The sequence below is a fragment of the Equus asinus genome, chromosome 15 (genome assembly GCF_041296235.1).
Source record: "Equus asinus isolate D_3611 breed Donkey chromosome 15, EquAss-T2T_v2, whole genome shotgun sequence".
Lineage (NCBI taxonomy): Eukaryota > Metazoa > Chordata > Mammalia > Perissodactyla > Equidae > Equus > Equus asinus.
Genome location: NC_091804.1, coordinates 23,709,190 through 23,736,020, shown reverse-complemented (window position 1 = coordinate 23,736,020; position 26,831 = coordinate 23,709,190). Strand labels below are relative to the sequence as shown.

General features: G+C 38.6%; 1 protein-coding gene across 6 annotated transcripts in view; it reads right to left on the bottom strand.

Moving 5' to 3' along the window:
* Window positions 1–26,831, bottom strand: part of ASXL1 (ASXL transcriptional regulator 1) — an 84,431-nt gene that overhangs the window by 30,044 nt on the left and 27,556 nt on the right. For 3 of the 6 annotated variants that reach the window (XM_070485734.1, XM_044748454.2, XM_070485733.1), the window contains exons 2-3: window positions 26,468–26,550; window positions 24,252–24,360 (exon numbers count right to left, since the gene is read on the bottom strand). In XM_070485734.1, coding sequence (XP_070341835.1) covers window positions 24,252–24,360; window positions 26,468–26,550 — 192 coding nt within the window. Of the gene's footprint in view, window positions 1–24,251; window positions 24,361–25,300; window positions 26,443–26,467; window positions 26,551–26,831 lie in introns of those variants that run through there. The other 3 variants (XM_044748452.2, XM_070485735.1, XM_070485736.1) reach the window with 2 other exon arrangements.

Genomic DNA, 26,831 nt, shown 5'->3' with positions numbered 1-26,831 from the left:
GGCACCACTTGGAAAGCCATGCTGTGGCAGGCGTCCCACATATAAAGTAGAGGAAGATGGGCACGGATGTTAGCTCAGGGCCAGTCTTCCTCAGCAAAAAGAGGGCGATTGGCAGCAGTTAGCTCAGGGCTAATAGGATACATTTCTATGTAACTTTATCCACATTGCAAAACAAGGTTCAAAAATATTGACATGAATACAAAAATATCCAGAACTGAAAGTAAAAGCCACAATGTCTCATCCAATCAAACATTATTAGGAATGCAAAGAACCAGGAAAATATAACCCATAATGACAAAAGGAAAAATTAAAAAATAGAGAGACTCAAAAATGGCACAGATGATAGAACCAGAAGAGTATATGAAGTTATTATAACTATATTCCATGTGTTGAACATTGAACACATTAAGCAGAGACATGTAAAATACAAAAAACACCCAAACAGAACTTCGAGATAAAAAATACAATCTCTAGATTAACAGATATAACACTGTAAAAGAAAAGACTAGTAAACATGAAGATATACCAGTAGAAACTACCCAAAATAAAAGTGAAAAGATTGAAAAAATATGAGCAGCACACGTCAGTAAGTTGCGGGACAACGTCAAGTGGCCAAATACACTTGTAATTATAGGCCCCAAAGAGGAAGGGGGAGGTGTAAGAAAAACATATTTGAAAAAAAAAGGCCGAATATTTACCAAATTTGATCCAAGAAGCTTAACAAAACCCAGGCACAAGAAACACGAAGCAAACCACACCAAAGCACATCATAATCAAACTGCTGGAAAGCAATGATAAAAAGAAAATATCACACAACCAGAGGCACTCACAACTAGAATATGTAACCGTGTACTGGGGGGCTTTGGGGAGAAGAAGAAAAAAAAGAAAGATTAGCAGCAGATGTTAGCTCAGGTGCCAATCAAAAAAAATTTTTTTTAATTTAACCTAAAGGGGAAGAAAAGATACATTACTCACTGAGGAACAAAGATTAAAATAACAGCAGACATCTCGAGACCAGCTCCATGGTGGAGTGGTTAAGTTCGACACACTCTGCTTTGGTGGCCCGTGTTCATGGGTTTGGACCCCAGGCACGGACCTATACCACTTATCAGCCATGCTGAGGTGGCAACCCACATATAAAGTGGAGGAAGACAGGCACAGATGTTAGCTCAGGCTAATCTTCCTGAGCAAAAAAAAATAAACAAACAACAGCAGACATCTCATCAGAAATAATGCAAGCCAGAGACAGTGAAGCAACATCTTTAAAGTACAGAAAGAAAAAACTGTCAACCAAGAATTCTGTATCAAGTGAAAATATCTTTTAAAGAGAAGTAATTTTTCAGACACACAGATGCTCTGAAATAACATCAGCAGCAGACCAGCACTACAACATTAAAGAAAGTTGTGGCAGAACGAAAATGACACCAGATGGGAAGCTGCATCTACACACAGGCATGGAAGAGCACCAGAAATGGAAAATATGCAGGAAAAACATGTATTTATTTCTTAAATCTCTTGAAAAGACAATTGACTGTTTAAATGAAAAACAACAACAAAGTACTGCGGGGTTTATAACATAGTTGAAGTGAAGTGTAGGACATCAGCACAAAGACTGAGGGGAAAGTGGAAGCATACTGCTCTAAGGTTCTTATAATACAGGTAAAGTGGTATAATATTACTGAAGGTAGACTGCGATAAGTTAAATATCTATATCATAAACACTAAAGCAACCACTAAAATGACAAAATAAAGAGGTACAGCTAAGAGACAACCAGGGAATTGAGAATATATATTTTTTAAATCCTTAATCCAAAAGAAGGTAGAAAAAGAAACAAAGAACAGATGGGACAAATGGAAAACAACTAACAGGATGGCACATTTAAACTCTAGAACATCAGTAATCAGATTAAATGTAAATGGTCTACATACCCCAATGAAAAGGCAAAGACAATCAAATTGGATAAAAGCAAGATTCCACCATACAATGCCTGTAAAAAAACAGCCTGCTTAAAATATAAAGACACAGGCCAAAAGTAAAAGGATGGAAAAATATATACCATGCAAACACTAATCAAATGAAAGCAGAAGCAGCTATATTATTAAAAGATAAAGTAGATTTCAGATCAAAGAATATTACCAGGGATACAGATGGTCATTTAGAATTGACAAAGGAGTCAGTTCATCAAGAGGAAGATAATCCTAAAGGTTTATGTACCTTTTAAAGGAATTTCAAAATACATGAAGGAAAACTGACAGAACTGAAAGAATAAACAAATCCACAATTAGAGATTTCAACATCTCCTCTCTATAACTGATAGAATGAGTAGACAGAAAACCAGTAAGAATACAAAAGATGTGAACAACGCTATCAACCAAGAAGCTAATCAACATTTATAGACCACCACCTGACAACAGCAGAATACACATGCTTTTCAAGTACACATGGAACATTTATCACAGATCTTACTCGGGGCCATAAAACAAGCCTCAATAAATTTAAAAACGATTCAAATCATACAAGGTATGTTCTCTTACCACAATGGAATTAGACTAGAAATCAGTAACAGAAAGGTCTCTGGATATTCCCCGAACAAAGAGAAACTAAGTATCATACTTCTAAATAACAAATAATTTAAAGAAGAAATCAAAAGAAAAATTAGATACTTGAACTGAATGAAAACAAAAACACAACATATGAAAATCTGTTGTATACATTAAATGCTTATCTTAGGGAAGAGGAAAGTTCTTAGATAAATACCTCAGCTACTATTATGAGAACCTGGGAAGAAGGGAGCAAATTAAGCCCAAATGAAATATGAGAAAGAAAATAATAAAAACAAGAGCAGAGATCGATAAAATAGAAAAGAGAAAAACAACAGAGAAAAGTCAACGAAACCAAAAGCTGGTTTTGGAGATGACCACTAAAACTGAGGAACCACTAGCCAGACAAATTAGGTAAACACAGAAGACAAAAATTACCAATATCAGGAAGAGAGCAGTGACATTGTTATAGATTCTACAAATATTAAAAAGATAAACAAATATGACTATTCTCCTTATAACAATAATTTTGACAATCTAGATAAAACAGACACAAATTACTAAAAATCACCCAAGAAGAAATGGATAACCTAAATAATTCCATATCTGTACAAGAAATTGAATTGATGGCTCTATTGGTGAATTCTATCAAACATTTAAGGAAGAAATAATACTAATTCTATACAAACTCTTCCAGAAAATCTAAAAGAAAGAACCACTTTCCTATTGCTACAGTCAAACGTCTGTGTCCTCTCAAACTGACATGTTGGAATCCTTGTGCTCAATGTGACGGTGTTAGAAGGTGCACCTTTGGGGATGATCAGGTCATATGGATGGATTAGTGTCCTTGTGAATGGGATTAGTGCTCTTGCAAAGGAGATCCCAGAGAGCTCTCTAGCCCCTTCCTCCATACTGAGGATACCAGAAGAGGTCTGCAATCCAGCAGAGAGCCCACACCTGACCATACTGGCACCCTGATCTTGGACTTCCAGCCTCCAGAACTGTGAGAAATAAACTTCTATTGTTTATAAACTACCCAGTCTGTAATAGTTTGTTACAGCAACCTGAACAGACTAAGACACCAATTCATTCTATAAGGACAGCACTATTCTTACAGGAAAATTAGACAAACACATTACCAAAAAAGAGAAGTACAGTGCCACACGCCTCACAAACATGGATGCAAAAATTAATAATTTTTAGCAAACTAAATCCAGCAATATTTTATAAAAAGGATAACATATCATGACCAAGTTTTATCCTAGAAATATAAGATTAAACATTCAAACTAAAGAAACAAAAACGATATACTCATCTCCGTAGATGCAGAAAAAGCATTTGAAAGAATCCAACATCCATTGATAACAAATGTTAAATGTTAACAATAGATGAATCTGGGTAAATAGAATAAGGGTGTTTTTTGTATTTTATCCTTGCAACTTTTCTGTGAGTTTGGAATTATTGCCAAAGAAAGAATTTTTTTTCTTTTTGTTTTTTTTGAGGAAGACCAGCCCTGAGCCAACATCTATGCCCATCCTCCTCCACCTTTATACGTGGGACGCCTACCACAGCACGGCTTTTGCCAAGCAGTACCATGTCCGCACCCAGGATCCGAACTGGGGAACCCCGGGCCGCCAAGACATGGAACGTGCGAACTTAACCGCTGTGCCACTGGGCCGGCCCAGAAAGAATTTTTTTAATGACAATACATGAAAAGCTGTTAGCTCAGTTACTGGAACAAATTAAGAGCCCAATAAATGCTAATAATAATGACCTAACTCAACCCCTCCTATTACAGATGATAAAATTCAGGCTCAGAGAATGTAAGTAATTTATCCAAAGTCATCCTCCTGTTAGTTAATGACTGAAACTCAATGTGTCTAGGATCAGCCTTCCCCCGACCCCAACCACCACACACACAATTTCCTAACAGCTCATTAACTTGTTTAAAACAGAACAAAAATGGAAAATACATGTCTGTTTTTTTCTAGTTCCGTCCTATTATGCCTAATGAAAAATATCCCCACCACACAAATAGGATATTTTGTGGAATTTCACCAAAAGTTTAGGATGAGAAAGGAGGATAAGAAGGTAGGATCTTGGTCTGAGCTAAACAGATAAGGTAGACAGACTGACCAATCAGAGAGGAATATTAGGGGAGATAATAAGAGATTTTAATCTGAAATATATCACCCTACGACCATCGTCGCAAGAGAAAAGATAGAATTGCTATGGGGCAGTGGTAATGTGATACAGCAGCTGACTGCATGTGGGAAAGAAAGGGGAAGTCAGGAGCAACTCAGGTCTTGAGTCCAGCTGACTGAGAAGACAGTGACAGCATAGACAGAAAGAGGAAACATAAGAGGAAGGCTGCTTGTGAGGTCAGTAAGAGGATATTAGATGAAGAAAGAGGCAGCTTTGTGATACGAGTGGAATCTCTGAGTGGAAATGTCTTACTGGACATGCAGATCTGAAGTTCTAGAATTAGAGACGGAGATTTAGGCATCTGCCCACTCAGGTGGGACAGGTGAAGATTTGATCACTACAAGAAAAGATGAGGAATCCTTTCCCTATCCAAGATGTATCTAAACCCCTCAGAGAACAGCAGTGATTCTATCCCACAGGAACTTCAGATGAGAAAGAACTGTGCTACCGCACAAGACAATCAAAGGCACTCTGATCAATCTGCTGCACAGGGCCCATGAGTGATATCAACTGATATATCCCCCCTTCGGGCTGACACGAGCCTTTATGGGCAAGGAGAAACAATCTCAGTGACACCACAGCTGCATCACCAGTAGCCCATGAGTTCTGGCAGAACTCAGAACCTTTTATGTTTTAGTGAGTTGCACCTGTTTTACAGATGTAACCACAAGGGAGCAATTTGTCACAGATCTTCCAGTGAATATGGCAGACAGGGCTGACACAGAAGCAACCATCTCCCAATCCAAATACACAGAAAAGCTGTGCAAAATATAACACACATAGGTAAGCCCAAAAAAACCAAGAAAGGGAAACTCCCTAATGCTAGAAACAACGAAGCTACTCAAAGCCCAATAACTCCCCAGGCTACTAAAGCCAGATGCAGGTCTTAAGTCTTGGGCTGGGACAGGTGTTTTAACGCCTGCAAGAGATTAAGAGACAAAAAACTGAAGATGAGTTAGATGTATAAAATGCCCAAAGCCACAAAGAACTGAATAACCATGAACTCTAAATTTCTAGTCCATGAAAAAAGCAGCTTTCCATTTGCCAGAACTGAGAGGTGAAAAAGTCACCTCTGAGAAACCAACTCTGTATCACAGGTATGGGTTCCAAAATCACTGTATCTGAGTGGTCCAGGAACCTCAAGTCAGGAAGTTAGCCTAAGAAGAGGTATGGTGCCAAGGAAACCAGTCGGCTCAGCAGAAACGCAAAACTTCCCTAGAAGAACATCTCTACCACCTGATTCACAGAAAAATAAATCCCCCAGATGATAAGCATACAAGTGAAAACTTACAACTATATAAAAAATAAACCACCAAACAGGAGAGGGTTTTCTTTTCAGCAGACACAACAAATAGGCAAAGTTAGACCTCAAGATCTAGATAGAATAGAATAGAGAGGCTTTAAAATTTACAGAAATAAGAAATAAAAACCACAAGACAAGAACAGGATAGAATGAGAAAAGAATAGGCAAATTTCGAAAAGAATCAGGTAGAAAATCTAGAAATAAAAATATGGGATGAGGCTGAATGTTCAGTCAAAACTAAAGAATTAGTGAACTATATTATTGATCTGAAATAATCTCACAGAATGTAGCACAAAAAGATAGAGAGATGGAAAACATGTAAATGTCCAAAGAGGAGGCAGGAAAGGTGATATGCAAAGACACACTGGCCGCAAGTGAAGACGTGAGTCTTCAGATTGCCAGGGTAGAGCAGTGAGGACAAACCAGACACAGTAAAAGCAAGTAAGAACAACGATCATAAAGTAACAACAATCAGATACCAGACTTCTCAAACGCAACAAAACAGATGCCAGAAAATAGGGGAATGACATCTTCCTAGGAGAGGGAAAATAAATCAATTACAAATCATTACACAGCTAAAATCTCATCTAAGAAAAAGGGCAAAATAGAGGCCTTACGATATACCAAGGTAGTTTGTTACTTTCAGATCCATAGGGAGAGAACTTAACAAATGACGTATGTTAATACGAAAGAAATTAAACACAGAATGAGGAGCAGGATGCAAGAAGCAATGGTAAACCAAGAAATTTGTAATATCTCAACATAAATACTAACTTAAAACATTTTTTCTTAATGCCTATCTTTGAGAGATTTAAAAGGAAAGCGGAACTTCAAAACTAGACAAGAGCAAGGACGATAAGAGGCAAAACATTTAGAATTAAAACATTTTAAAATGCAAGTATTGTTCACAAGGAGAGAGACTCAATTTAGACTTAAGTATTCGTGTTGAAAAATATAAAAGTAACCAGTGTGATAGAAATGAAATAATGAACTTGCAAGTCAGCAAAGGGCTTAAAAAAGGGAATTTAAAAAATGAATCCACACTATATAAAAAGGGTGAACTTGAAGACATTATGCTAAGTGAAACAGCAGTCACAAAAGGACAAGTATTGGGGCTGGCCCCGTGGCCGAGTGGTTAAGTTCGCGCGCTCCACTGCAGGCAGCCCAGTGTTTCGTTGGTTTGAATCCTGGGCGCGGACATGGCACTGCTCATCAAGCCACGCTGAGGCAGCGTCCCACATGCCACAACTAGAAGGACCCACAACAGAGAATATGCAACTATGTACTGGGGGGCTTTGGGGAGAAAAAGGAAAAATAAAATCTTAAAAAAAAAAAAAAAAAAACAAAAGGACAAGTATTATTCGATTCCACTTACATGAGGTACCTAGAGTATCAAATTCAAAAAGACAAAGTAGAATGGTGGTTGCCAGGGGCTAGTGGAGGAGAGAATGGGGAGTTAGTGCTCAATGGTACAAAGTTTCAGTTAGGGAAGGTTCTGGAGAGGGAGGGTGGTGATGGCTGCACAACATGAATGTACTTCTTAATGCCACAAAACTGTACATTTAAAAATGGTTAAAATGGTAAATTTTGTTATGTATATTTTACCACAGTTTAAACAAAAAGATTAATTTTTTTAAAAACAAGTCCAATAAAAGCCAGAAAAGGAGCAACAACACAAGTAAAAGTATGGTAAGTATTTAAAAAAAAAAAAGAAAGGACAGAAGTAGGACAAAAATATATTAGTAATCACAATAAATGCAAATAGATTTACTTCACTTATTAAAAGAGAGAAACTCTAGATTAAGTATTTTTTAAAAATCCAGCCATAAGCTGTTTATAAGCAACAGCAAAAACAGTAACAGAGAATGGTTGAAAGTAAGATTTTTTTTTTTAAGATTTTATTTTTCCTTTTTCTCCCCAAAGCCCCCTGGTACATAGTTGTATATTTCTAGTTGTGAGTCCTTCTAGTTGTGGCATGTGGGACACCACCTCAGCATGGTCTGATGAGTGGTGCCACATTCGCACCCAGGATCCGAACCAGTGAAACCCTGGGCCGCCGAAGCAGAGCACATGAACTTAACCACTCGGCCATGGGGCTGGCCTTTGAAAGTAAGACTTGAAGAGGATATGGCAACTATATCCGACCCAAAAGACAAAAGAATTTAAAGCAAAAAGCATTAATGCAGACAAAGAGGGACTTTTTTTAATCAATAAAAAAGGCAATCTTTGGGGCCGGCCCAGTTACATAGTGGTTAAGTTTGCGTGCTCCACTTTGGTGGCCCATGGTTCACAAGTTCAGATCCTGGGCATGGACCTAGACACTGCTCATCAAGCCATGCTATGGTGGCGTACCACATACAGACTGACACAGACTGTTAGCTCAGAGACAATCTTCTTCACACAAAAAGAGGAAGATTGTCAAGAAACGTTAGCTCAGGGCCAATCTTCCTCACCAAAAAAAAAAAAAAGCAAAGCAATCCAAAAAGCTGTAACAAGGAAAAACCTGAATGGACATTGTGGTAGCCAGTCTCCAAAAATGATCCCAATGAATGAAGCCACCTAGCATTTGTGTCTTTGCAGAATTCTCTCCCACGGAATCCTGGTTGATCCCTTGGTTTGCTTTCATGACAGAATGTGGTAGAAGTGGCCCTGCCTGCACCAGTCCTGGGCCTGAGTCTTAAGAACACCTGGCAACTCCTGCTTTCGCACGTTTGAGAAGTCTGAGCTGCCATTTAAGAAAGGTGAATACCCCTGCTGGAGAAACAGTATAGGACAGACTGTGGGAAAGAGAAAAGCCTGGAGACCACATGCACAGACAGCCCAGCCATCCCAGCATCCAAATTAAGCCCTGCCTTCCAGCCATTCCTGCCAAATTGCCAAATGTGTGAATTGCCTTGTACATTTCAGCCTAACACCACGTGGAGCTGAAGAACCACCCTATTGAGCCCAGTCAATCCACAGATTCATGACACATTATAAAATGGTTATTGTTTGAGGACACTAACTTTTGGGGTGGTTTACTACACCATACATAACTAAAAACACAAGTAATATAGACTCAAAATATATAAAGGAAGAACTGTCTGATCTCAGGGAGAAACTGACAAATCCACAATTAAAGGGGGATATTTCTCAAGTTGATACATAAAGCAGGTCAAAAAATTAAAAACAGAGATTTAAAAACGTGACTGACAATACATACACAGAATACTGTGATACAGAAAGACAAAAAATATACATACCATTAAAGCATATCTTAAATGCTTAAAAAACTGACCACATATTAAGCCAGAAAAGAAGTCTCAACAGAATCCAAAACACACACCACTTCTTTGACACTGATTTAATAAAATGAGTAAAACGGGAAGAGAAAGACACAATATGTATTTGGAAACTTTTTTTGAAAAACACTTTTGGGGCCAGGCCGATGGCACAGCAGTTAAACGGTCCACGCACACCATTTCGGCAGCCTGGGGTTCACAGGTTCAGATCCCAGGCACGGACACAGCACCGCCCGTCAAGCCACGCTGTGGCGGCATCCCACATAAAATAGAGGGACATTGGCAGAGATGTTAGCTCAATGACAATCTTCCTCAAGCAAAAAGAGGAAGACTGGCGACAGATGTTAACTCAGGGCCAATCTTCCTCAAAAGGAAAAAAAAAAAACAGAAAAACTTTAATTCATGGATTAAAATAAGATTTCATAATAGAAATCTCAAAATTCTTAGAACGAAGAAACATAAACTGTCAAAACTTGTGGGGTCACATCCACCAAAAGGGTATACAGGGTAAATACACTCCTTCTCAATCTATATGGGGTAAAGAACCAGTTTGGGTTTTTTTTCCCCCAACCCAACAAAGACTAACACATGGTCCTACCACACAGGACTAGTGCAGAGGTCACACCACAGGTGACTCACTGTGCGAGCCTGAAACACCCAAGGTGATCTACACTCTGATCATGTTCAGATGATGCGGCAACGTAAAAGCACAATAAAAGTTTCTAAACACTCCCAAGTTCTGTACTTAAATCATGACAGACAGGAGCAACAGTTCACAGACAGACACTGGTCTGTGGGTCTCACCTTGATTAGCACTGACAGTGGAAAGTCTACAAAATACAGCACTATCACACTACAAAGAGGAATGAAGAATATCTCTATATATGGCTGTGGAGTGATCTCCTGGATATACTGTAGATAAAAAACAGTGGGGAAAAGCGTGTATGATGCCACTCTAACAAAGAAGGAAGATACAAATAAAAATATGTTGTTTATTCTAAACAAGAAGAAAAATAATAAACAACAAAACGGTTATCCAGAGAGGAAAGGAGGAACAGGTGGAGGGGACTGGACATGAACTGGACTTCACTGAATAACGTTATGCTGTATATTTTATTACACATAAATACTTTACATTATAAAGCAAAATTAAAATTTATAGAAGCAATCCCTAAAAAAAAAAGTAGATAAAACTAATGAACCAAATCGTGTATCGAGTTGATGGCATAAGCACACACAAATGAATCATTTCAAGTAACTTTAAATTACAGTAATGTGTAAATTTAGTGAGATATACCCTAAGGCCAACAACAACAACAAAAACTCTTTAGAGTAATCATAGTGTTGGCAGCAGTGCTGGTATTGCTATTCTGAGATTGTTGGAAAAAGCAAATGAATAATTATGTGGTTTCACTGGGAACCAGAATTTCTACATGAGAGCAAGCAAGTACATATATAAGATTGAAAAGGACAAGCAAAAAGTCTATGGTCTGGAAACCGAATTGGAATTATCAGTAAGAACTCAGGAAATACTTTACCTTTAAAAATACATAAACATACATATATATACACACACACACGTGTATATGTGTGTATATATACCAACTTTCACTTTGGGCCACGATAGACTAACAGTCACCAAATTTACCCTCCCACTATAAACAACTAAGAAACTGGAGAAAATATGTGAAACAACTGTTTTCAACATTAGAAAACAGGCAGCACAAGACTATGATCCTGAAAACAGAAAAACAAACTGAGTCCTAGAACCGCCCCGGCTTTCTGCCTGGAGGTACAATCCAGACATCACAGAAGAAGGGGGGCAGGGGAGTGGATCCCAAGCAGAGCACTGCAGTGTTCCTGAGCTGAGACAGAGATCAAAGTTCTGGGAGGCTGAGACAGCGGGAAGTTGCACAGCAGAATTCCAGAGAGGAGGAAGCCAAGCAGAAAAAGACCTCCAGAAATCTGCATGGGGTCTCTGAATATGTATAGTGTGAAATTCCATAAGGCTGGGCACTGAATGGCTGAATAACTCCCAGAGCAGAGGGCTGGGAGACAGTTACAACCAGCCAGAGTAGAGGGACATTGTTAAACATCTGAGGCATTTGGTAGAGATCTTGGAAGAGAAATACCTTAGTAGTAGAGTTACAAGATTCTTAGAGTAAAGGCTACTTGAGACCCTGCCCTAACAAAGCTTAAAAACAAGCCACAAAGGGAGAAACTAACCCACATGTAACCAATGACCTGCCAAAATAAAGGCCAACACTCTTGAAAGGAAGATAAACTGTTTAACAGCCAACATTGTAAAATTCATGTTGTTTGGCATCCAAACCAAAATTAATAGACATGCCAATAAACAGGAAAATGTTACTCACAAGCAGATCAATCAGACAATAGTGACAGACCCAGAAATGACAGAGGAGATGGAATTAATGTATAAAGACTTACAACAGCTACTATAAATGAATGATATGATCAAGGATTAAAGGAAAGAATGAACATAATGAGGGGAAAAGTGGAAGGCATAAAATAAAAAACAAATGCAATTTCTAAAGATCAAAAATACAAAATACACTGGTTGGCCCCATGGCATAGTGGTTAAGTTTGGCACACTGTGCTTCAGCAGCCCGGGTTCACCAGTTCGGATCCTGGGTGTGGACCTCCACCACTCATCAAACCATGCTGTGGTGGCATCCCACATACAAACTAGAGGAAGAATGGCATAGATGTTAGCTCAGGGCCAATCTTCCTCACACACACACACACACACAAAAAAAAAAAAAAAACCACAACAGTATCTGTAATAAAAAATTCACTGGATGAGATCAACAGCAAATTAGATACTGCAGAAGAAAAGGTCACTAGTAACACAAAGTATCCAAAATGTAGTATAGAGAAAAATGACTGGAAAAAATAAACAGAGCCCCAGTGACCCATGGGACAATATAAAGTCGTCAAACATACATGTCATCCCAGAAGAAACAGGACGACAGGAAAAAAATTGAAAGAATAACGGCTGAAAATATTTCAAATTTGATCCACAGATCTGAAGCTCACCGTGGTACATCATAATCAAATTGTCAAACCTATGGATACAGAGAAAAAGCTTAAAACCTGCAACAGAAAGAAAGGAACAAATGTAAGAATTACCACAAACCTCTCATCAGAAACTGCGCAAACCAGGAGCCAAAGGATGGCTATCTTTAAAATGCTGAAAGAAAACAGTAAACTTCCAACCTAGAATTTGATATCTAGCAAAAATATCCTTCAAGGTAAAATAAAGACTTTTTCATACAAAGAAAAGCTGATAGGACACGTCACAGCAGACCTGCACTACAAGAAGTGCTGAAGGGAGCTCTTCAGGAGCAAAGAAAATGGGAACACGTGGAAACTTGAACCTCCTCAAAGGAATGACAAATACGAGAAACAGTAAACATGTGGGTAAAAATAAGATTTCCCCCCATTTTTAAATTTCTTTAAAAGCACTGTTTAAAGCAAAAGTAGTAATAATGTTTTTGCGAAGCGTATAACCTATGTAGAAGCAAAATGCATGAAAAGAATAGCACACAGGCTAAGGAGGGGATAAACAGAAGAACCGTATCATAAGGATCTTACATTTTACATGAAATGTTTTTTTAAGATTGGCATCTGCGCTAACATCTGTTGCCAATCTTTTCTTTTTTTCTTCTTCTTCTCCTCCCCAAAGCCGCCCACCACCCCACCCCAGTACATAGTTGTATATTCTAGTTGTGAGTGCCTCTGGTTGTGCTCTGTGGGACACCACTTCAGCATGGCCTGATGAGCGGTGCCGTGTCCACACCTAGGACCTGAACCAGCAAAACCCTGGCCGTCAAAGTGGAGCATGCAAACTTAACCACTTGACCACATGGCTGGCCCCAGTTATTATACTACTTAAAGGCAGTCTGTGGTAAGTTAAAGATGCATTTTGCAAAAGATAAAGCAAACTCTGAAAAAAATTAAAGAGATATTAGTTAATAAGCTAAAAGTGGTGACACAAAGGAATACTAAGAAATACTCAATCCAAAAGGCAGGAAAAGAAGGAAAAAGGAAAGAAAATGGGACAAACAGAAAACAAACAGCTAGATGGCAGACTTAATTCAACCATATCAGTAATTACATTAAATGTACATGGTACAAGCATCCCAATTTAAAGGCAGAAATTATTAGACTGGGGGCCAGCCCCATGGCCAAGTGGTTAAGGTTCTGCACACTCCACTTCAGCAGCCCAGGTTCGCTGGTTCAGATCCCAGGCACAGACCTACTTCACTCATCAGTCATGCCGTGGAGGCATCCCACACACAAAAAAATGGAGGAAGATTGGCATGGATGTTAGCTCAGGGCAAATCTTCCTCACCAAAAAAAGAAAGAAAAAGAAAAATTATTAGACTGGATTAAAAAAAATCAAGACCCTACTCGAAATACAAAGAAACCTTAAACATAAAGACACAGATAAGGTTAACAGCAAAAGGATGGAAAAAATACACCATGCAAAAACTAACTATGATACAGCAGAACTGACTATATCAAGATCAAAGAAGATTCCAGGGAAAAAAAGATACTACTGAAGAGAAAAGGAGAAGTTTTACTAAAGAACAAAAACCTTGAACGCAAGATGGTACAGACACTTTGGAAAATAGCTTGGCTGTTTCTTAGAAAAGTTAAACAGAAATCAGAATACAATTCAGCAATTCCACTCCTAGGTTATCTACCCAAGAGAAATGAAAATGTACGTCCACACAAAGATTTGTATGCAAATACTCATAGCATTACTCTTAACAGTCAAAAAGATAAAACAATCCAAATGTCCATCAACTGAGAAATGGGAAAGCTAAATGTGGCAGATCCATACAATGGGATATTATTCGGCAATAAAAAGGAAGGAACTGTTGATATGCATTACAAGAGGGCTAAATCTCAAATACCTCATGCTAAGTGAAGGAAGCCAGACTCAAAGGGCTATATAACACATGATTCCATTTATATAACATTCTGGAAAAGGCAGAACTACAAGGACAGAAGACAGATCAATGGCTGCCAAGAGCTGGGGTGGGCAGAGAAGTTGACTAGGAAAAGGACATAGGGGAAGTTTCTGGGCGATGGAACTGTTCTCTCTGAATTATTGTGATAACTACACATCTGTATATGTCTGTCAAAACTCAAAGGACTATAACCTAAAAAAGGTGAATTTTACTGTATCTAAATGTAAAACAATTTTTAAGGGAGAGAAAAGCATGTCAGCACCAACGTTTACTGGAGTAACTACATTTAAGCCACGTACGGCATACCTTTAAATAGCACTGTTAAAACAAATAAAATGTCAAAACAAACGTGAACTAAAAAAACAAATGAATTTTTAAAAACTCATAGAATTATACACTAGTACATCAAAATGGGAGAATTTTACCGTATGTAAATTATGCCATAATTTAAAAACAGGAAAAAAACCCCACAAAATACTATTTTATAGCCACAATACTCAGGCTGTGAAGCAACAGAAATTCTCATATACTATGAAAGGGGTGTAAGTTCATACCATCACTCTTAAAAACAGCTGTGCGACACAGTAACAATGATCAGGTGCAAAACCTACTAGTCAGTCCCATTCCCAGCAATCTACATGCCCTGGAGCAGCCGCTGCACGCATGTGCAAGGAGACACGTACGAGAGCACTCCATGCAGCATGCCTTGTTACAGTGAGAACTAGAAACAACCCAAATATACACCAAGTACAGAATGGACACATAAATCATGCTTTATTCATACCATAAGACAGCATATAGCAGAAAATATGATGTATTTCAATTATATGCACCAATGCAGACCAAGCTCAAAAATGACAAGCAACAGCAGCAAGTCAGAGAAAAATGCATACAGTATGATTCCATTCACATAAAGATATTTTTAAAAGGCATGTTCAGCAATACATACACATAGGAAAACCTAGAAATAAAAGCAAGGGACCGATTAATATGAAAATTGGAACAGCGGCTGTCTCTAGCAGAGGGAGAAAGCGGTATGCTCAGAGGCTTCGAAGTGTAAAGGATGTTCTGTTCTTGGGCTGACTGGTGGAAATGGGAGTGTGCAGTTTATTTTTTAGCTATTATTCTCTAAAATAACACAAAGTTTATACACACTCTTTTGTATAAATTATCTATTTCACAATAAAAAAAAAGTAAAAATATATTCTCAAAATGAAACATATCATGCCCAGTAGGTTTTATGGGAATGTTCTACTAAAAAGAACAAATAATCTCTGTCTTAAAGAGACGACTGCAGAGATTCAAGAGGGGGAAACAGCACAGACTGTTTTGATACCAAAACAGGACAAGGTCTCAAATCAGAATATCACTGCTATGTCACTTATGAATACAAATGTAAAAATCCTAAATAAATTATTCATATTCTAAATCCAGCAACGTGTATTTAAAAGGAAAACCATGTCAACGTGACATTCATCCTAGGAATACAAGGATGCTTGAGCACTGGAAAAAATCTATTAACATAATTCACTATATTACCAAATTAAAAGAAATGAACTATAATTCATTTACTCACAAATATTTATTGAGTGCCTACTTTTTTCCTAGGGACTAGAGAGACAACAGTAACTTAAATTAAAAACCCCTTTAATGGAGCTTATGTTCTAGTCAAAGGAGACAATAATAATAAACAAAATGCATACATAATATAGTACATCAGACAGAGATAAATACCAAGAAGAAAAACATAAGGCAGGGAACAGCGGGATTGGCAGTGCTATGGGGTGTGGAGGGGTCAGCGTGGAATGTGAGCAAAGACCTGAAGGAGGTGTGGGAGCAGGGCATGCAGGGAGGGGGCGGGGCATTTCAGTCAGGTGAAACAGCAAGGGCAAAAGCCCTGAAAGAGGGGCCGGCCCCGTGGCCAAGTGGTTAAGTTCGTGGACTCCGCTTCAGCGGCCCAGGGTTTCGCTGCTTCAGATCCTGGGCACAGACATGGCACCACTCATCAGGCCACAGTGAGGCAGCATCCCACATGCCACAACTAGAAGGACCCACAACTAAAATATACAACTATATACTGGGGGGGTATTTGGGGAGAAAAAGCAGAAAAAAAAAGAAGATTGGCAACAGTTGTTAGCTCAAGTGCCAATCTTTAAAAAAAAAAAAGCCCTGAAAGGAACAGAGGCAGCATATCATCAAATTACGCTTTTTTAAAAATCCCTCTGGCTGCTGTGTGGAATTACAAGGGAGCAAACTCAATTCTGAGGGGGCAAAAGTGAAAGCAAGACCAGGCAGGAGCTATTTCAGTACCCAGCATATGAGGATAACTCAGACGAAGGTGGTGGCAATGGAAATGGACACCCAAAAAAAGTAGAAGTTTCAAAAGGAGAATAGTCAGGAGTTAATTTACCAAAGGAAAAACCGGCATGGAGTCAAAGTGACGACTAAAACAAAAGGATGAGCTGACACTTAAAAGCACACATTTCAAAGCCTGTTTAGTACAATGGAATAAAAAAAGACAGCATCTTCCAGAACAGAAGAAAACAGATGTCTTTTTCCTCCCTATTCTTCTCCTCCCTGATGATGTAAAAGAATGCAAAGTTATTCTTTCAGAACCTTGAGTACACTTCTCAAACATTTCAGAACCAACTCATTTAATCAAAACTTCAAATCTCCTAATCTGTCCTCCATGTGTTAAATACAAATTTCTCAAATAACCAAAAACGTGACTTCATACCACTTACTTAAATGCTTTCAGGCTATTTCCCCATTAGCACAGGAGCACGAAATATACATGTTTTAAAAAGACCAATGTGAGGAGTATGACGCCTGTCTGAAATACAGTTAGCACTCAATTAACTTTATCAGTTTCCATCTCTTCTTCCAGATTTAGCTAAGCTAGAATAAGAAGCAACTTTCTTAGACTAAACAAGTTCCTCAAATAACTCTCCCCAAAGTCTGATCTAAAGGATTGAGAAGAGATCAAATGCACAGTTTTCATATTGGCTAATCCAAAGAAAAGTGTATTTTTTCAAACGCAGTCTCTAGGAAGCCCAGAGCATATACAATCTTCTCACTTTCCTAGAACCCTGGTCCTTTAAAATCACACTTAAAAAAATGTTTATAACCTTTTGTTTCAAAAACATACATCACTTCAGCAATGCTGAAATTATCATCCTGCCCATCCCCCAGAGGTAGCACAAAACCATTCTGCTGGTAGTGCTTTGCAAACCTCTGCTCCCTGACCTTTACCACTTCATTCTCAGAGGGCTTTGAACTTCAGCAGGTAGGAGGACAAAAGGCAGCTCATCTCCTAGGCATAAAACCAGAGTCTGAGCAGGGCTCGGGAAACAATCAAGCTCCCTCTTCTCCCTGAGCTGGCCGGGAATCCTGGCAGACAATGCAATGCCCCTTTTGTCAAAGGCAGATCGAGATGTCCCTTGAGGATTACTCAAATAAGAAACCTTTTACCAACTGGGGCGTCAAAGCCTCCATCAAAACCAAATTGCTGCTACCATTACCCAGAGCAAATGGCGCTGCCCCAGTACCGGGCCTTCTGCACAGACCTCCTGCAGCAGAGAGTGAAGGGGGCCTGCCGGAAGACAGTCAGCCTCCAGTAAACACCAAATGCATCACAAAGAACGGGAAAGAAAAATATCCAGCGCTACTTACTTTTCACACAAAGCAGTCTAGATGCTGAAAACTTTTACTCTAAGAGGTTTTCAACAGGGCTTCGGGGTCTGGGAAAGATGGCTTGGGTGCGTGGGGCACGGGGTGGGGATGGTAGAACCCACGAGATGGAGAAGCTAGGCCCTCACGTTTGTTTCAACCAGAGCAGTTTCAGAGTCATCTATATTTTGCAGCTCCATTTCACGAGATAAAAGGGTTTTACACCTGAAGTATTTAAACGACTAATCTATTTCAACTCCTCAGTGTTAGAGACAAAGAAGCATAAATGGAGATATTTACTAAGACATGAGGTGCTATGCTGGAACCCAGATCTGGACTCCTAGTCCAGTGTTCTTACTATCATCATATAGGTATCACTCATTCTTGCAGAGAAAAGAACACCTACAATCAGAAATACCAATATAATTCACACAGAGTACAAAATTCAAACCAACTGGCCATATCTAAAGAGTTCGCGTCTAAGGATATGAAAAGCTACTTTTGCTTAACAATTGTAAAAATCTTCATTGAAGAGAGTAAAACTGACATTTTGAGGAAGATCAAGAAATTCACAAGATGTTTCAAAAAGATGAAGTGACAAAGTTCATAAAGCCTTAAGAAAAACTCTTTATTCTAAATTGGCATAATGAAATCAAACTCAAAAGGTGGGGCTCTCAGTTCTAGTCCCAAGTAGGCCACATCCATTTGTCACACACATGTATGGTCACACATAAATCATTAAATTTGTTATAAGCTCAGTTTTCTGTCTGCAAAATGAAAATGAACTGGATGATCTGAGAGCCCTTCTCTAAAACTGAAGGATTCTAAGCATTAAAAAGCCATATATTTTAGCCATATATTTGATAAGGCTAACACATACTATAAAAGACATTGTCTAAAAATGTCACTACCATTAAAGTATAAATTCTTTTTTCTAACAAGCAAGATCATCAAAGTTCAAATCCCTAAAAGGAACAATAAGATGATATCTAAAACATACCTAAAATGTTTAAACTGTTTCTAATGGCTAAATTTCTGCCTCCAGCAAATAAGAGGAACCAGATTACGGCCACAGCCTGGGAAAGATTTATTTCTAGTGTCAGCAGATTCTTTCACAGATTTATGTAGAACTGCTCGAAAGAGGGCAAGAAAAAAAAGAGTTCTTAGAAGTTGACTTGCTGAACACAAGAAAAAAATAACCCAAATATGCATATTCTGTAATAAACCTGATATAAAAGAAAGGTAAACTACCAGGAGAACCAGCTGGCTTAAGATTCCGATGATGCCATCTTCTACTTTTCATTCAGCCAGCATTTATCAAGTACCTATAATGCGTGAAAACAAAGTCCCTGTCCTCACAGTCTAGTGGAGGAGGCTAACCATAACCAAGTAACCAAACAAGGTAATTTCTGAGGCTGACAGGGCTACGAAACTAACAAAGACTCTCATGAAGCTGTGGAATTAGATTGGTAGTTAGTGAAAGCTTCACTGAGAAGATACTTTTGAACAAAAAACCAAATGACAAGAAGCTACCCCAGGGCTTTCCAGGGGCTAACAAGTGCAAGGGCCCTGAGGTGGACACAAGTTTCATGTGTTTGAGAAAAAGAGTGAAGGCCAGGGTGGCTGAAGTATGATGACCAAGGGGAAAGCGCCAGAAGAGCAGATCAGAGAGGCAGGTGAAGGCCAGGAAGGGTGGTGACATGATGTGATCTGCATTTTTAAAAGACCACTCTGCTGGCTGCACACCTATCAAAAGTCAAAGGGACTCTGACACTGCCTTTCTGACAAACTACGATTTTACTGTATCTAAGTCCAGGCTGACTCTGTTTGTTCTACTTGGTATTTAAGGGTAATATAAATAGTTTAAAACTGCTGTAAGTGTGGAGTTGTACGTGAATACTTTAATTGTAGTTACATAAATAAACATTGCGAGACTGAAATAATTACCTCCCTCTGTTCCTCCATTGGCTTTTTCCTCTATTTGCAAACTGTGGGTTTTAATGGATGGATACTTCAAGTATAGTCATCTATTTCTTTTACCAGGAAGATGTTTTTTACACTTTTTAAAAAATATTCTATATATTAAAAAGATTCAACTAGGCCTGTTAATTGAATCAAAAGCCCTGAAGGCTGAGCCCTATATCACCACATGAGATATAACAAGTGCAAACAGCCATAAGTAACATCTCAATTTGAACCTCATTCCACAATAAAACTGAACAATGTTCAGATGACTGCAGTTATGCCAGACGGTGAATGCTGGAATGACCACTTATAACCCAGGTTAAACTCACCAGTGACACAAACATCAAGTCACAAAAGCATAGGAGTTCAGCGTGAAGTCCTAAAAGTGCAGAACACTACACAGGAGCTCACAAAGGTTTTATAAGGATGGGAAATCTCAAGTGTAAAATATGATGTAAATCTTACCTCTAACCAGGCAATGATGGATCCTGACAGCTGACTTCAAGAAAAGCTTAAGGAAAGCAAAGCAAATCAAGAATTCAAAGCACGGATAGATTTCACCTATTCCAACCATCCCTGAGGACTAGCTCTGAGGGCTGATGCAAGCATCTACATATAAAATGTCCAATGTACGCACCATCACACTACCTAGAACAACTTTATCAGAGAAGGAACCCTGTGGCATGCCCAAAAAGACTCCAGCTTATCAGTAAACCTTCCATAATCACAGATAAGGCCACACAAATGTATTCAGAACTGAAAAAACTCCTCTTTTCAAATAAGTAGCAAAACCACATGGACAAATATAATTCTGACCTTGAGGGCTCACTGGAAGAGATCTCCAAGCAGGGGGCAGAAAAACGACCAAGCCTTTCTGCATGTGCTTTTCCTTAACACATGAGAGAAAACATAAGCAAAGAAAATGCCACAGGATTTCAGAGGTGCCACTACCACCTTCAAAGGGAAAAACGAGAAATGTGAGTTAAATAATTTGTATCTTCCTGTCCCTAGTACAGGCAAGATCCTGACCAACCAATCCGTGGGTCCACAAAATATCCCCTCACTTCAGTCCTTCAGTGCTGAGGGGCTCTGGGGCACAACCCGGAACAGAAGACATGATCCAGCAGTACAAACATAAAGGAGTCTGGAAATAACCAAGATTTCTACACTTTTATTAGTTCTTTACAGTGTATTTAATTCTATAAAACTGACCCAGACTGTTCAAGAATATCAATGCCATGAAAAACACAACAAGGCAAGGGAACTGTTCTATATTAAAGGAGATTAAAGAGACATGACAACCAAACGTATGCATGATTTCTGACTGGATGCTGGATGTGAAAAATAAGCTATAAAGAATGTTTTTGGAACAACTACAGAAAATTTGAATGTGGACTATATATTACATACTACTTTATCAACGTTAACTTTCTTGAATGTGATAATGATGTTGTGGTTATGTACAATAATGTCCTTGTTCTTAAGATATTCTAAAATATTTAGGGGTGAAGTACCGGTACTAGTTAACACTTTGAAATGGTTCTAAAAAAAAAAAAAGCATACATGTGTAGAGAGGGATAAAGTAAACGTGGCCAACTGCAGCAATGGATAGAAAAGCCAGAGGGGTAGGGCGTTCATTGTAGTACTCCTTCAATTTTTCTGTAGGTTTGAAATTTTTTCAAATTAAAAAAAAGTAGGATAAAAAAAATTTACTTAACACCACGTTGCACTCAAGTGTTTAGTGGGCAGACCTGGGATCTCAGGCGATCAGCTGGTTCAGATTTTTGGTACCCTTTCCTACCCGTGCCTGAATAACAATAAAGTAAACACCTGCGCAACTTCCGGGCGATGGTGTGGTGATAATGAGGCATTTAACGGGAGACTAATAATTACCACACACTCATAACCTGGAGTCTAGAAGCCTCTAAAAAGAAGCTTTAGAAAGAGTCTTTAAAGAGAATCTTCTTTAAAAAAGAAGTCTTTAAGGAGAATAAGGTAGGTCTATATGTAACATGACAGCAAATACACTAACTGAATACGGCAAGCAGCAAAGCCACAAGGAACCTAGCTGATTTTTTCAAGTACTATTAATATAAATTATTACTTAGGTTACAAGTAGCAGAATTTATGGGTTACTTTTACTTTCTCTGTTGTATTGTGCTTTCTGTTGCATTTGCATAGATTGCTTTTCAAACAGGTCAGAATGTTAAGAGACACAAACAGGTAATTAACCAAGCTAAAATTCTACCAAAGCCACAGCAGTAAACTCTTCTTTTTGGCTGAGGTATGAGCTAGATGCCAGAGGCAAATCTAGGGAGAGTTCCATCAAGATTATGAGCAGTTTATTTATCATCAAATGTCAAAACAAAAGGATAATGAAGTACCAGAAGGTAGCCATTATTCAGTAACTCAGTCATTAAATAATGCATTTATTGATGGCTACTTTGTACAGTATCCTAGTGGATACTGAAACAAGACCTAATCTCTGCCCTCAAGTTTACAGTCTAACTAGCGGAACCAGACACGCAAACCATTAACCCGAAAAGAGCAAAAAGAGTATCAGAGAGGTGATGGACAACTTCAATGAGCCAGATGCTATGAAGACTAAGCAACATAAAGCCAAAGGCAAATGGGAGAGCATGCTGGGCACACCTTCAATCGATGCATCTCAGACGCGGGCAACAGACTAACAGAACACCTGCTAGCTCACAGCAGGTTCACACAGTGCAGTTTACTCAGACACATTAAAATTAAAATGAAGAAATCTAATTCAGTTCAAATATTTATTAAGCAGGGACTATGCCAAGAATTCTGCCCAGGGCCAAGTCACAAAGGCAAATAAAACTCAGTTCCGACCCTCAAGGTGTTCACAGAAAAAGGTATTTCTCCTCCCGCTTAAAACAGAAATATGCCATTAGTAAGCATATTTGTAATATATAATATGTATAATTATAATTATTCACTATTACATATAACAATATATGATATATAATAGAAAAATGTCATGAACAAGCAATTAAGTTTGAGGAACCTAAAGGAATAAAGGCTACCATTTATTAAGAACTGACTCTGTCAGGAAAGCATACACCACAATAGGGAGGGGTTAAACCCGTCCCAGGCTATAAAGCCAGATTTTGAACTCAAGGTTCTGTCCCTCCCACGGCTTGGTTCCTGACATTACATTATGTTATCTCTTAACAAAAAAGCCCAAAATATTAGCAATAAAAGCAATACAGAAAACAGCACAGACACATGAACATAAGATACATCTGACCTGTACATAAAGATCAAGTTTATGACTGCAGGTTATACACCTGGTATTTTGCTCAAGTGTCTAACTTTGAATTAAGTGAAGAAAACAAGTCTAGTAAGAGAACAAAACTTAAAGAGAAAAGTTTGTATGTGAACTACTATAATTTATAACTGTATTATAGAGGAGTATAAGGGTCAGCATCAAATTTTCAGGATCCACACTACCAACAGATGATCTTAAGTCTAAACCAGGAGTTGGCAAACTACAACCCCACACCAAATCTGGCCCACTGCTTGTTTATGTCAATAAAGTTTGCAAGACAACCATGCACATTTTTTTGTGCACTGTCTATGGCTGCTTTCCTGCTACAAAGGCAGAGCTGAATAGTTTATGAATAGTATGGCCCACAAAACCTAAAATACTTATTATCTGGCCCTTCACAGAAAAAGTTTGCCAACCCCTGGTTTAAATGATAGCCGTATATATCACAAATGGTAGAAAAACAGCCTGTTCATTTCAGCTCTATTTAAGCTTTATTATGAACTCTACCTGATCTAAGTTCTCTTCCTTTGTAATTAGTGTCACTTAGTAAATGCTACTAAGCATTACTTAGTAATGCTAGAGTTTTTGAATTTCCACAAGTATGTTCACATTTCAGTTCTTTTCCACGGAGCAGGTCTTACTTTAGCTGTCCAGTAACTTATCCTTCACAATATTACTACAAACAAAATCCTAATTAAGGCACATTTGCAATTACCCCCACACATACTTATCCCTCCACTGCATACAATCTGCAAAGATACAGACAAAGAAAAGCTGAATATAGACACAATAGCTGCTATAACTAAATAATTCCTAATACCCTGTTCACACCAGAACATCTCAAAGTGCCATTTAGAATCAACAGAATAGGCTTCACCTGCCTACTTCTTAGAAATGCAAATTCACAGGCCTCACTGCAGACCTACCAGGTGATTCTTATGCACACTAAAAGTTAACAACCACTGCTCTAAAACAGAGTTTATACTACTTACCTTGAGTGTGAAAAGGCTGATCCGGCCAGGCAGTTTATAAAATAGCCCCTCGCCTCCTCTTGAATTGGAATGTAGCATGGCATTGAGACAAGCGAGAGGGGATGTCCCACTGTAAATACATACAAGGACGGATGAGGGTCATATAAATCCATCTGCCTACTTACTCAAAGATCTAATACCCTCCAACTCATTCTTAAACCAAGAAGCAGCAGAGCAAGGATTACAGGAGAAAAGATCCCATGACAACAATGCCACTTTGAAAGTAGCAAAAAAGTAACAAATGAAATTCACATCCATCACACCCAGAGAGCTCTGGGATAAGACATGTTATGTGATAGTACTGGGAGTTTCCCAGCCTCTATAGTCCCACCTACACCGCATGCTCAGAAACTGCCACATAACATTATCAACACAAAGACCACAGAATCAACGGTGAGGCCCAAGAAAACAAGCACACCTTTTTCCTTCCAGTTAAATATTTTCTAACAAGCACACAAAAGGAACAGTATTTCATTTACTTTTTCTCTGTTGGCAAGCGGGAAGGATAGGTTTTACTCTACATCTACCCAAGAGCAATCATTTAAATTTGAATATAAAAAGAAAAGTCAAATAGATTTAGTACCCCAAAATGCTCAAACGTTAAACCAAAAAGAAGATGGCATATTAAATTATTTCATGGTCCCTGCTCCAATAGTAGCTTGCAAAACAATGACAACTCAGTGAGTTAGAGGCTACTTAATGAATCTTAAAATAGAAAAGCTGTCAAAAATACAAATGCCCATTATTAATATTAACTGAGTTTGGCATTGGCATGTTAGTGTTACCTTCTCTTCCCACTCCCCAGCATGTTAAAAAAAATATATAAATATCCTAACTAAAGCCTCTTAGCATTTTTCAGAACTAGGGGCCCTAATTTAATGCAGAGTGTTAAAAATAAATTGAGTCTAAAAAAGCCATTAGAAAAAAAAAAAAACCTATTACTTATTCTGCTTTGGAACACACTGCATGCTAAAAAAATTTTTCACCAAGAACCAATCTCTAAAAGAAACCTTGTGCAGAATCTGGAGTATCAAGTGGGTGTGCTAACATCTCTGCTACCAGGGGTAACGGCATGCTGGGAGAGTCCTTCTGTGAACAGTGTGACTCCTACACACTATACCTCTGTCTACAAATGACAGAGCTGCTCACTCATCACGAGCCACCATGACTGCTTCATAATTCCTATAAGAGCAAGAAGCAGAAACAAGTTAAGATTCTCAATTCCATCTGTCCCAAAGGGACTAATTTACCTTCTATAGTCATAGTGGTCCAACAGCAGTGCAGACAGCAGCATGATGGGAAATAGCCCATAAAAACAAAAATAAAGCACAATTATAACACTACACAGTGCACAGGTACTATTTAAATGAATGTGATCTAGACAATCCTGGTATTCCCTCCCCACAAAATGTCAACTTGAGAATGTCTGAACTGTCAATTGGACAGGGAGGATCTTTTGACCCTAAGAGGTCAATTTCAAGCAGCTAAAGCTTAACCAGCAAAAACATATGCTGTTTGTTCTATGTCCCAAGAAGGGACTTTGCTGTGCTCTCCTCTTTCATTAAAAAAAAAAAAAAAGGTTGGGGTGAGGGTGAAGAGAGAAAAGGATTAGGGACGGTCACTGGGTTTTGTGGCTGCAATTCCTTTTGTGTTTCTAACTTGTTGCTTCTCTAGGAAAACTACATCACAGGATAAGAAAATCAAAGTCACCTCAAATTTAGTATACTCATATCACCAATGGGTAGAATCAGTGAGGGGAAAAAAGGTGAGTTTAATGGTGATGAGACCACCCTAAAACAAAGGACTTCAGAGATATGGCATAGAGAGAAGGGTAGTTTTAGACATGACAGAGCCTATCAGAGTCCACCCCCTCTCTATCACTGAAACACGCAAAACAGAGAACAAAATGTACCAACTCCTTATACAAAAAACCACGCTCAATGTCAAGATTTAAGGGAGAGCAAGGATGGGGAAAGTCACTACATCTCTGATGAAAACAAATGGATGCTCACCCACTCCCACCCTCCGCTGAGAGGATACACAACCTGGGAGATAGTTCCACACCGCCACCAGACACATGAGCGTGTGTGCATGCAGACTTACTCATATCACTGCATAGCTACACAAAACACACGGCCTACGAAACCCTCATGGTAAGCGACAAGAGCCATACAAACCTCATTTCCTTTAGTCCTTCTGCCTCTATGACCTGCAGAATCTGTTTTGGTGTCATTGGAGCATCCGAGTAATTTTCTAGTACCTGAAGAAATATAAATGTTCTGGTTTCAGTGTGCAATTTCCATTTATATTCAATCTATCTCACTGGCTCCAGTTCTGCTCTGAGGTACCACTGCTCACAATTTAGTTTTTCCAGTTAAAATTACTTCAGAAACCAAATTACATATGTATCTATCTAGTTGCTGAAAGGTGACTGCAATTAGCTGAAATATTCTAATTCTCAATTCTAAAAACCACATCTTCTTAGTGTACAAGTTACGGTATGTGGGGTCTTGGCAACCCTGGTTACTACTTAACATGATG